The sequence below is a fragment of the Erpetoichthys calabaricus genome, chromosome 18 (genome assembly GCF_900747795.2).
Source record: "Erpetoichthys calabaricus chromosome 18, fErpCal1.3, whole genome shotgun sequence".
Classification (NCBI taxonomy): domain Eukaryota; kingdom Metazoa; phylum Chordata; class Cladistia; order Polypteriformes; family Polypteridae; genus Erpetoichthys; species Erpetoichthys calabaricus.
In genome coordinates this window covers 83,418,147-83,430,317 of record NC_041411.2, presented here as the reverse complement: position 1 = coordinate 83,430,317, position 12,171 = coordinate 83,418,147, and the positions used below count along the sequence as shown (strand labels likewise).

The following is a 12,171-nucleotide window of genomic DNA, read 5'->3' as shown; positions in this document are numbered from 1 at the left end:
CTAGCTATAAAAAAAAAAAAAAGAGGACCACCAGTAATTTGGTTCCACTTCAAGCACAGCGTGGCAGTACAGAGTAATGAAAGAAAAAGTGACTCTACGTCAAAGACTACAAAGTAGCACTGCACGATTAAAATTGACAAATTAGAAGAGAAATGACAAATTAGGCAACTTTCAAGCTCAGTTTCCGGGTATCGCCAGCTTTCAGTTCGTAAATAGCGTGCTCTCGGACAGTGCCGTTACTGTATTAAGGTCCTGATCTTTTGTTCCCTCTTTTTGTGGTGTTGCAAACACGACACGTCAGACGGACGCCCCCCTCGTCTGTCCTGGCTGTCAAAAACAACCGCGCTCATTCCAGACACTTGCCTTGCACGCGTCACAGTTCAGTGTGAGCGCTTATTGGCTATCAGCTCTCGCAGAGCCCGCCCCTACGACTCGAAGCGCTCGCAGGCTGAATGGCGGTAAAGGGAACGCGCCTTCTCACCTGGCTCCGTTTATGTAAATTAACTCTGCGATTGAAACATCGAGTAATATGGCAAAAAAAAAAGTTAACTGTGTTACGCTGATTTCATTAGACAGTGTTACTCACCATTAAAGGATGGGCTGACCGCGTTGAAAATTTCCACATGCTGTAACCTCCACGACCCACTCGTCTGTTGTCCTAATCGCCACGTTGATTTACGAGGACTTCTTTTCAAACGATCCGCCATGGTGCGCGACGACCTCTGAGGTACAGACTGCACAGTTTGTTGGTTTCAATGCGCAGCTCACAAAATCAGGACTCCACAACATTTTCACTGAATTGCACGTTTCTCAGCAGCGTTCACAAGGAGGATCCCGTAAGTGTCAAGTGTGAGAAGTACAGTTTGTAGTAACTGTGTTAGCCATTATTGATGTAGTGAGGAGTCGAGCAAAATGACACCTTTTATTGGCTAACTAAAAAGATTATAATATGCAATCTTTCGAGGCAACTCAGACCCCTTCTTCAGTCAAGATGTAATCGAAACACGCTCTACTAATTATACAGCACGCACGCTGACGTCAGAACTAACAAAGCGTGCACGAGCCTTCCCGTTTACTTCGCCTTCATCAGTTCCTAACCGAGCGCGGCCGCGGGGCTACTTTTCTCTGCGCCACCGTGTATACCCGTAATAGCAGTGGGCGTGGTCAACTGTATGAGCGACGTTTCTGTTGGACAATTGAATGATGGGCGTGCCTCTCCTTCTCCGAACAAGCAGTTTTAGAATTAAGTTTGGGGAAAAATGGAATTAAACATGTGATTATAAATAAGTGGTAAATAATACAGCAATACGACAAAAAAGGAAAATCCTTACATTAATTAAAACCAATAGTCAATAATATAGTAACATTTAACAGTCAGTGCAAGAGAGAAATGCAACTGGAGAAGAAGAAAAAGGCATCAATTTAAACTGTTGCTGCTGCAGTGTTAAGAAAAATAAGGCAGTTCTTACAGAAAACATCCATACGTTATTGTCTATTGTTCTGACTTGAACCCAAACTTAAATTGTAAAGGTCTGAATAACTCCAGATCTTGCAGAAAATAACAAATTTTAAAACTGCACCCAATACCTGCACTACATAATACATATGGACGGATGGACAATATGATAGATAATAGCAGTAGTATTACTACAGATAGATGTGAAAGGCGCCATACAATATAACAAATAGATAGAATACAATAGATTGGACGTTATTTTGCTCCATTATGCTGCAATATGGTGTATGGATGGTATGACAAGACAGACAGATGTGAACGGCACTATCTAATAAACTGATAGATTTCATATGTCTGTGGTACTTTGTGTGAAGAAAAATATAATATAATTTTCGCATAATCTACCCTAACAAGTTTCCATTTGCGTCCAAGTGTTTTGATCGAAAAATGTACTTTAAAGTAATATCCAGGATACACTGTACCAGTTCCCTTACATTGTGAATTACGATATAGATATGGAATCACCATATAAAAGTGACGCAGTGGTAGCGCTGCTGCTTCACAGTAAGGGGACCCGGGTTCACTTCCCGAGACCTCCCCGTGTCTACGTGGGTTTCCTCCCACAGTCCAAAGACATGCAGGTTAGGTGGATTGGCGATTCTAATGTGCTTGGTGTGTGGGTGTGGGTGTCCTACGGTGGGTTGGCGCCCTGCCCAGGATTGGTTCCCTGCCTTGCGCCCTGTGTTGGCTGGGATTGGCTCCAGCAGACCCCCGTGACCCTGTGTTCGGATTCAGCGGGTTGGGAAATGGATGGATGGATGGATGGATGGATCGCCATATAAAAAGATTGTCAAATAAGACTAACAAGTTAATCAATAAGCTTAACGAGCTTTTTGTTGACCTTTTAAGACGATTTGGGTAAACTAGTCTAAAAGTAGTGTAAAATTAACTAATTCAGTCTGATTATGACTTTAATAATCACACATTTTACTAAATTATTACGTTTACTACAATCATAAATAAATACGTTTGGTATTTTTAGTCTTTACTAATAAACGTAAACCAGTCTTGAAGTTGGATGTGCTAAAAAGGCATTTAAACCCAAATTAAACATTTCATAGGGCTAAATATAGCGGCAGCAATCCAGGAGACCTCCCAACCAGCAGGTGTCGTTGTGAACCGTGTAGGGCGGCCGACTCTGCCTGTCGCACTGCTACGTACCGCCTGGTATTTCTTTGTCGACGCTTCCCGACTCATTCAGTTTTCATATTACGGGCGGTACAAGTGGTGTTATCGGTCTTCGCTAAAATGCCGCTAGAAAATTTGGAAGAAGAAGGTTTACCCAAAAACCCCGATCTACGGATCGCACAGCTGAAGTTTTTACTAACTATCGATAGACATCGGGATGACGTGAAGGTGAAAGAAGAGCTGATGGAGGCCGTCAAACAGAACAGTAAGTACCGGCAGTGCATAGCTCTCTATGTGAATGTGCAGAGTCACCCGGGCCCATGTTAATCCGGCGGCTAAAGTGATTCGCTCAGCCGGGGCCCGAGTTCAGGACTGTAGACTAAATATCAACTACGAGACGCTGAAGAGTTCGTTGTCATCTGTTTGTACGAGTGGAGAGTGCGGAGCGCTACGTTGATTTTAGCTGCATGTTGCATTGTTCGGGCCGTCTGTCGTGTCAAATCACTGCCGAGGCGGACGTTAGCTTTTTTCATTGAGCAGTGTCGAATTCGAGTGGTGCGTTTTCTGTGGAATGAATTCACATTAGTGTCACGTTTAAAGTAAAGACAGGGTTAGTTTTTTTTAAGAGAAAAGAACTCCTTAAATTGTTAATTATTTATTCGAACGTTAGCAGGTAACGCACATCAGCATGGAGGGGGGGAACAAGCATCCTAGGTCAGCTTCCTCCTTATAAGCCTCTTCTAGCAATTAATGGTCAAGTCGTAAAATTTATTTTATGATGATTTGTTGGGATGGTGAATGCTGGCAATTGTCATTGCACATAGGATTATTGATAATTAGTTTGTTAATACGTTTGCATTGTGTATGTTGTACTTTTCTAAGTAGTAGTGGGGTGTTGTACCGTGTTAGCTATGACGGACGCAATGAGAAGTCAAGCGAAATGACACTTTATTGGCCAACTGAACAGATTACACTGTGACAGCTTTCGAGGCAAAGGAAGTTAAAGCTGTGTTTGGGCAGGAATACATCGTCCTGCCCTCCTCATCTCACTGATTTCTTCCCAAATGCACTTCTGGATATTTTATCAAAATAGTCAAGTTTAATATAATACTGGTAAGTTTGCAGCACTGCCTTGGCCACCACCATTGTAAGACTAACAATGAGCAGGTGCAGGATTTGAACCCAGGACCCTCTACAGTATTCACTGCACCACTGATGGTATCTGGTCTGGTAAAATTACCTCAAGTGATTACGTTTTAAAAATAACATTAAATGTACTTTTTAGTTGCTGCTTCTGTTGTTTTAGTTTCTATTTCTGGATGTGCTGTAGTTTGCAGTTTCAGATACTCTTTTGTACTTGTGCCACTTGCCAACTAGTAGTACACTGCGAGGGACTTGTCAGGAGAATAAAGATTTTATTGTTTTTTTTACACACTTATGTTAAAAGATTTCTAGTGAAACACACATTATCTAAAATAAAGAACTGTGCCAACTCCTGTATGTTTCTTAAAAGATGTTAAATGATAAATTAATTTTTCAGACATGGCGCCATATTATGAAACTCTTTGTAAAGAGCTGAAGTGGCAGGTGGACACCGACCTTTTAAGTAAAATGAAGAAAGCCAACGAAGAGGAGCTAAAACGCCTAGATGATGTTCTGGAAGATGCAGAGAAGAACCTTGGAGAAAGCGAAATCCGGGATGCCATGATGGCAAAAGCGGAATATTTGATTAGGATTGGTGATAAAGTAAGAGTCTCCCCCTCCTCTTTTCTTCTTGTTATGTCAACCTGTCTGTGGTGACCAGGTAATGATGACCCCCCCAGTTGTGATTGGGAGAGGGGAGTGAGTGATTCTTCTACATGGTAGGCACAGGTCAGGTGTGATTTGCATTCATTTTTTGACCACGTATTAATCAGCACAGGGTTTCTGGAAGTTGACATCATGGTCAAAAACAAAACAAACTTTGCTACTGCAAATGGCCGTAGTAAAAAGTAAATAAAAGGCTACAAGTTGTACCTGCTTATAAAAACAAATTCTAAAAGTTTGGCATCAATGTGATTTAAGTGTCCTGGCAATACCCTGAATGAATGAATGTGCAGAGACGGTGAGTAAAATAAAAATGAATGTCCCCTTAAATCTGTGTGAAGACTTGAGGCTTCCTGTTTTAGTTACGAGGAGTTATCAGACATGAGCATTTAGTTTGCTGCGTGTTATATCTGACTGGTATTTGGCATTCATTTAGACGTTTAGCAAAAGATATCTCCTGGCACACAGTGAAATTGTCCACCACCAGGGGTGCAAAAGTAAACCTCCGTACAAAAATGATATTCCCCCGACTTTTATCATTTTTAATTTTGCATTGTTCATGAAAGTTATAAAACAATTCTGATGCCTTGTGCCCATTATTATTGGCATGGCCACCAGCAATTCTCTACTGAAAACTGCGGGTAAGAATGGATGAACAGTTGAAATACTGGTGTCCTTTAACATTTCTACGTGAATGAAGAAAAAGAAACAGAAGGGTAATATTGATGATTTTATATTAAAATTCCTCCTCTTGCCTGTTTCAGGAAGGAGCACTAACAGCTTTCCGCAAGACTTACGACAAAACTGTGGCACTCGGGCATCGCCTGGACATTGTGTTTTATTTGCTGAGAATTGGTCTCTTTTACATGGACAACGACCTTATTACTCGAAACACTGAAAAGGCAAAGAGGTACCCAGTTTTTAATTCTTTTCTTCAAGTTAGACTTGTAATTCTTTTTATGTATTGGTCTGTTGCTAAGTTCTCTGGGGTTTATCCAGGGTCTGCTAGGCCGAGGCCAGGCGCTCCCTTTAGCTCAGGTAATAAGAAGCTGCTTCTCAAGGCCATCGCACTCCAGACAGTGTGGGTCTGCGACAGGCCACTGGCAGTCACCATAGTGCAAGTTTTTGAACTGAGCTTGTGTGTGGTGCGAGTCCATGACTCACTTTGTTATCCTTTCACATCTAATTATCTGCATGTGCTTATTACTAGTGTGGTACACACCTATCAGCCACAACACTGAAACCACTGATAGATGAAGTGAATAACATTGATTATCGCTTTACAGTGGCACATGTCAAGGGGTGGGCTACAGGAGGCATTAGTGCACTGTCAGTTCTCAAGGGTGATGTGTTGGAAGCAGGAAAAATGATCAAGCGCAAGGATCTGAGCGACTTTGCCAAGTGCCTCAGAGCATCTTGACAACGGCAAGTCTTATGAGGTGTTCCAGGTTTGTGATGGTTAGTACCCACCAAAAGTGGTCCAAGGAAGGACAAGGCTAGCATTTGAGCCCACAGAAGAGTTTCTGTAGCACAAATGCTGAAAAACTTGGGTGGCCAACTTGGTGTCAGAACTCAAAAGTGCATTGTAGCTTGCTGTATAGCTGCAGACCAGTCGGAGCAAACCCGCCGGTACTTGACCTGAAATGTGCATGCAAGTGTCAAAGTGACCCCTAGCCATGAGAAAAAAAGGTTTTCTGGCCTGATGAATTGTGTTTTCTTTTCCATAATGTGGACGGCCAGGTGTATGTATGTCATTTACCCTGGGATGAAATGGTAGCCAGATGCACCATGGGAAGAATGCAAGCTAGCAGAGGGAGGGTGATGATCGTGGGCAATGTTCTGCTGGGTCCTGGCATTTCTGTGGATGTTTGACACATACTACCTATTTAAAGAGGGCTGCAGACCTTAAACATCCCTTCATGGCAAAGGTATTCACTGATGGCAGTGGCCTCTTTCAGCAGGAGAATGCACCCTGTCACACTGAAAAAAAATGTTCTAGAATGATCTGAGGAACATGACAAACGGTTCAGATTTCAGTCCATTTGAGCATCTGTGGAATGTGCAGGAAAAACAATCTGATCCATGGAGGCCCCACCTTACAACTTCCAGGATGTAAAGGGCGTGCTGCTAACGTCTTGGCACCAGATACCCGATCTCGCCTTCAGAGGTCTTGTGGGGTCCATGCCTCGACAGGTCAGAGCTGTTTTGGCAGCACAGTGCTAGGCAGGTTGTTTTAATATTGTGGCTGTTCGGGTTATATTTTTGCTATTATATATCCTTCACTTCAGAAGGGATTATTCATAATGTGTCTCCTTGTGATACGTGCCGATTTGCCAGTTACCCTGTGTGTCTTATTGTATTACTTTATTTGTGCAATTGTTTTTTTCTTTCTTAAAAACGGCAGGTGTGAAACAAATAAGCTAAGAAGCCACAGTGGTTCAGAAAAAAGTGAGGATGTAAATGCCATCTTGGTTTCCTTGTGTATGCAGCAGCTTGCTGGTGAAGCGGCTTCTTTTAATTACTTGATCTTTGGACCCGTGTTTAGCATCAGTACAGTACATTTGAAATGCATTTTGTGAGAAAGGGGCAAAAAAGCCTAGTAATACCATCTGTTCACTTAGACATTTCTTTGTAAAAGAGACACAACATTATAGCTCATTTCCCATCTTAGATTGGCTTATAATAAATGCCTGGGATTTCCATTCTAGTTTGATTGAAGAAGGTGGTGACTGGGACAGAAGAAATCGTCTAAAGGTTTACCAGGGTCTTTACTGTGTGGCCATTCGGGATTTCAAGCAAGCAGCAGAGCTCTTCCTGGACACCGTGTCAACATTTACTTCCTATGAACTCATGGATTATAAAACGTTTGTGACATACACGGTCTACGTCAGCATGATAGCACTGAAACGGCCAGACCTTCGGGAAAAGGTGAGATCCAGCACTACTTATCCTTTATAATGAAGGGGTAGAACCATAGCTTATTATTAAAGTGAAGGTTTTGTTCTTTTAGTTTTGATTTTGTCATCTAATTTTATAATTATGCCACAATTCAGTGAACTTGACTACAAACGCTGTAAATGTGTAACCTCAGAGTAGGAGCAGTATGCATAGCAAGACTCATTAAATATTACAGAATACTTAGAATGGACTAAAACAGGCTCCTTGGTGTTTTTTATAAAGCTGCTGCACATGCATCTGTTGAGCTGCTGGTGTTCTATAATTGGTTTATTTTATGTTTAAAAAGTAGCAGAGGTACCCATCGCTGCCAGGCTATGATAAAGTGCAGGTGTGGTCACCACATCAATTACCCAGGAGGAATTATTTTTTTTGCCTCCAAACCAAAATGTCTCTGATTTTAAACCCACAATGGGGAGCTACTTTGAATTCCTGTGCCCAGATCCAAAAAAGCTCCCTGTGGTACTTAAATAATAAAATGCAGGTTCGGTCACTAAATGTCTGATTTATTTCAGAGTAAAATTTAACCTGTGGTGTTCCCCTGTATGAGTTTGGCATCTGGTGGAAATTTGCATGACCGACAAACTCCCAAAACACATTGAGCTTCATATACTGAATCCGAGATGAGTTTACCTGTTGTACTAAAATCTGTCCCCCTATAATGTGACAGCAAAGTACAAAATGTGAAATGTGGGGTAACTACACTGAAAAGTGGCATCGGTGTGTTTTTTTAAATGCATCTATCTATCTATCTATCTATCTAGTGAAGCGATTTGGGGCCACCTATACAATTGTCCTAAATGATGTAAAGCCTTTGAAACTCACTTGCTTGATAAAATATTTAACACTTAACTAGTCTATTAATGGCCCTGCGGTGGGCTGGCGCCCTGCCCGGGGTTTGTTTCCTGCCTTGCGCCCTGTGTTGGCTAGGATTGGCTCCAGCAGACCCCCGTGACCCTGTAGTTAGGATATAGCGGGTTGGATAATGGATGGATAGTCTATTAATTTGTGTTCATGTGCAGTACACTACACTACCATTACATATCCACTACCAATTACATTTTCCTTACACACAAGTGCATATGCTATAATGTAAGTGATCAATTAAAGCACATAATGAATTCGTATAACACTTGACAAAATAAAAACAATGCAATTTTAAAAGAATGGCTACTTACTGCCTGAAGTGGTGACCTGGGTTTGGGTGTAGAGAAGAGGGAGATCTTGGAGGGCTGCTCGCTGGGAAGAGCTGAAACAGTCAAGGTTTGTTGATGAGGTCCTTCGAGTCGTCCTCTCCGTTAGCAGTGGATATGAACCGCTGTCCGAGGCTGTAAAGGAACCAGAATTAAAGATGGACACCTGCTTCGTTTTCGATCCAAATGACACAAGACTGCTTCTAATTGCATTTTTGAATGTTCTGATCATTTTCATGTGCAGTGGCAGTTGTTTTGTCTTGCTGTCTAGCATTCCTCTTTTTGCTCCAACCACAAGAGAGATTTGTAGACATTTTCACTTAACAGAGCGAAAGATTTGCTAAAAAACAAAAAAAAACAAACCTACACACGACTGCATGCTGTTGTCAAACATTTCTCAATGCAGATTGTGAAGAGCAGGTATTCAATTTTGTTGGTGAATTTGAGGATACACATTTTCAAGACTACAATTTCTCAGACAGGTTTTGAATAGCGAAGAATAATTATCGCTCAGTCCAAAACATCTGAGAAAAGCAAAGGCCTAGTTTGAATTGTCCACAGAAAAATCAAGCAGATGCAGATCTGCCAGTTCTTAAAAAAAAAATAAATCAAGAGGGTGGGATTGAAAGTAGCAGTTGGTTAATTTGAGTTACATCTCCATTAACTCTATTTTTGTTTAGGTGATAAAAGGAGCAGAAATCTTGGAAGTGTTGCACAGTCTCCCATCAGTCCGACAGTATTTGTTTTCCCTGTATGAGTGCCGCTATTCTGTCTTTTTCCAGTCTTTAGGTATGTATTTAACTTGTTTTTTAATTTCTAACTTTATCACAGTAGTAGCATTATGCAGCGAGTCAAGTTCAGGGAAGATGGTAGCAGCATTTAGTTATGGTCTGGAAACCCCTGTAATCTGACATGTGTGATAGCAGGAGCTCATTGGTCACCACACCTACCACTATGAGAAGACAAAGCTGATGCTTGAAGACAGTTCATAGGTTTAATATTATTATGAAAATACAATAAATGTCTATATATTTGAGGTACTCTTACTTTTCAACATGAGTGCCAGGCTCTGTAGGTTTTTGGATGGCAGAAAACAAAATATTAAAACATAATATCCAGCAGAGTGTCAAAAGTTAAGAGAATAAATATTTTCCTCTACACTTCCTAAACATCGATAAATAAAATGGGGGAGAAAGTGAATAGGAGGCAGTACAAGGGCAGACGTGATCTTCCCCTTCCTACACCTTAAGAGCACTGCACCAACCTCGTGCCCACTGGATTCACTGATTACGAACTGATAACAGTATCTACTCTATGAAGGTAACAACTGTGTTACTCATTCAGAGCAGACATGCACGTCTGATTTTTTGGAGTGTACTATTGAACTATCAGGCTCAATTTTAGGCTATTTCAAAAAAAATATGAGGCCCATATCAATGCATGAACACAAGAACTTTGACCTGCGAGGAGACCATTCAATCCCAAGTCAAGCTGTCCCAATAGCTTATCCAGATACTTCTTCGAGGTTGTCCAGGTTTCTGCTTCAACTCCACTGTAGTCTTTGAGTAAAGAAGTGTGTCCTGCCTTCACTCTTAAATGCACTGCCCCTTAATTTCCACTAATGTCCTCTACTATGTGATTTGCTATTTAGTTGAAATAATTTGAAGGGGCCTACTTTGATGCCTTTGTTAATGTGTTTGTATCTTATGACAAAATGATGGGGTGCACCCACACTAGAATGTCAACTGTAGCTGGGGTTGATGATAGTGCAGTGACAGAGTCTTGTCTGTCCGGTATCTTGTACTTTATGTACTACAACAGAATTGGGGGGGGGGGGGGTGAAAGGGTTAAAGTTGTACCTTTTAAACCCTTTGCACATCCACTGGTCCCAGCAGGTGGCATGTTATTGGCTGTTGGAAAAAAAAAGGCAACCTTGTGCTATTGTGGAAATATAAAATTGTGCTGGAATGTTGCCAGGCAGTCTCATCCTTTGACATCCCTGGTGATTTCTAGTTGTGTACATTGACACAACTCCATTGATGACATCTACAAATGTCAAATTTGTCATCCCCGAGTTAAGTTGTTGGATGGAGCTTTCAGTTCATGGGTCATCCTAATTCCCCATTCTCACCTAATAGCATTGGGTAGTGACTGAGATGGCAAGCAGAGGAAGCCCCACTGAGGGTCCTGCACAAGGTTGCTTGGCTTGTTCTTCACGGTGGAGTGAAGCCTTCAGCAGTACAGTTGGGTTGAACTGCTGCTTCTCCATATTGAGAAGAGCCAACTACTGTAAAGTGGTCTCAGCTTGGTGTTAGGATGCTCACTGGGTGCTTCAAACTTACTACGTACAAGACATGACCCAGGGATCTCTTGACTGGCCTTGAAGTGTTTGGGAATTCTCCAGGAGGATGTTGAAAATGTTCTTAGGGAAAGGATGAGCTGAACGGTCTAGCTTGGAATGTTTACACAATGACTTTCACCAGGAAAATCTTAGTTGGGGAACAAACAGTGAATGCTTATGATATCATTTTTTCCCCTCCCCATTTACAGCAATTGTAGAGCAGGAGCTCAAGAAGGACTGGCTTTTTGCTCCTCATTACCGCTACTATGTGCGTGAGATGAGAATCCACGCCTACAGCCAGCTTTTGGAATCTTACCGCTCATTAACACTGGGCTACATGGCAGAAGCTTTTGGAGTCAGTGTGGAATTTATTGATCAGTAAGTGAACGTCACAATTACAAAAACCTTGTTGAGAATGCTTCAAAATGTAAACATCTGGTTTTTTTCTTTTTAGGGAACTTTCCAGGTTTATTGCAGCCGGTAGACTACACTGCAAAATAGATAAAGTGAATGAAATAGTTGAAACAAACAGGTACAAATGAAACAGGTTTTGAAGCTTTTAACAGGAGAATAAACACAAGTGTGAACTCTCAGCACATCCCAGCCTTCTCATTTAAACACATTTTAATTTTTTTTGCAGACCTGACAGCAAGAACTGGCAGTACCAGGAAACCATAAAGAAGGGAGACCTCCTGCTTAACAGAGTCCAGAAACTGTCACGGGTGATTAACATGTAGTTCGGAGTCAGTCTAACTGGACTCGGCCAGTCAAGCAGAAAGGACTGGCACTCGTTACATTTTTCAATATTTGGGAGGAAGAATTCAATTTGTACAACTATCTTCAAGTTCAAAACTTTTTTTTTTTGTTCTCACTGTACATAATAAACTTAAATTTTTGAATGTTAGTCTTTTCAAGTCTTTATTTACTCACAGTATGTTTTCTTTTTTTTTAAAGGCCTATTTTAATGTAGGATGGAGGGAAAGGGTCTGCAATACTGAACTCAGTCTTAGGACCCTCCATGCCTGCAGGTTTTTGTTTCTCTTTTTAACTGGAGGCCTATTACAGACATGGCTGAAAATACTCATACCCCTTCACTTTAAAATTAAGTTTTCTTTGAGCCCAATTTTTCATCACATTTAAGAGAGCAGAAACTCTTTCGATTTTTTTCAATGAATATATGAAAATGGCCTATACCTTTAACTAAATATTATGTATCATAGCTTTTGGAGACA

The 12,171-nt window shown here is 41.3% G+C and overlaps 1 protein-coding gene across 1 annotated transcript; it reads left to right on the top strand.

Annotated features, from left to right (window-relative positions):
- Window positions 1-2,676: 2,676 nt before the first annotated feature.
- On the top strand, window positions 2,677-11,843 carry psmd6 (proteasome 26S subunit, non-ATPase 6). Its single transcript, XM_028824026.2, has 8 exons — window positions 2,677-2,909; window positions 4,185-4,390; window positions 5,215-5,360; window positions 7,159-7,378; window positions 9,279-9,387; window positions 11,149-11,317; window positions 11,394-11,471; window positions 11,580-11,843. The coding sequence occupies exons 1-8, from the start codon at window positions 2,765-2,767 to the stop codon at window positions 11,674-11,676; spliced, it is 1,170 nt and encodes a 389-aa protein (XP_028679859.2). The 5' UTR covers window positions 2,677-2,764; the 3' UTR covers window positions 11,677-11,843.
- Window positions 11,844-12,171: the final 328 nt, after the last annotated feature.

What these genes read in the sequence shown, in the direction of transcription:
- psmd6 (XM_028824026.2), top strand. Translation starts at nt 2,765, where the DNA reads ATGCCGCTAGAAAATTTGGAAGAAGAAGGTTTACCCAAAAACCCCGAT. An exon ending in GGCCAGACCTTCGGGAAAAG is followed by an intron (nt 7,379 to 9,278) that starts GTGAGATCCAGC and finishes ATTTTTGTTTAG; the next exon opens with GTGATAAAAGGAGCAGAAAT. An exon ending in TGTCTTTTTCCAGTCTTTAG is followed by an intron (nt 9,388 to 11,148) that starts GTATGTATTTAA and finishes CCCCATTTACAG; the next exon opens with CAATTGTAGAGCAGGAGCTC.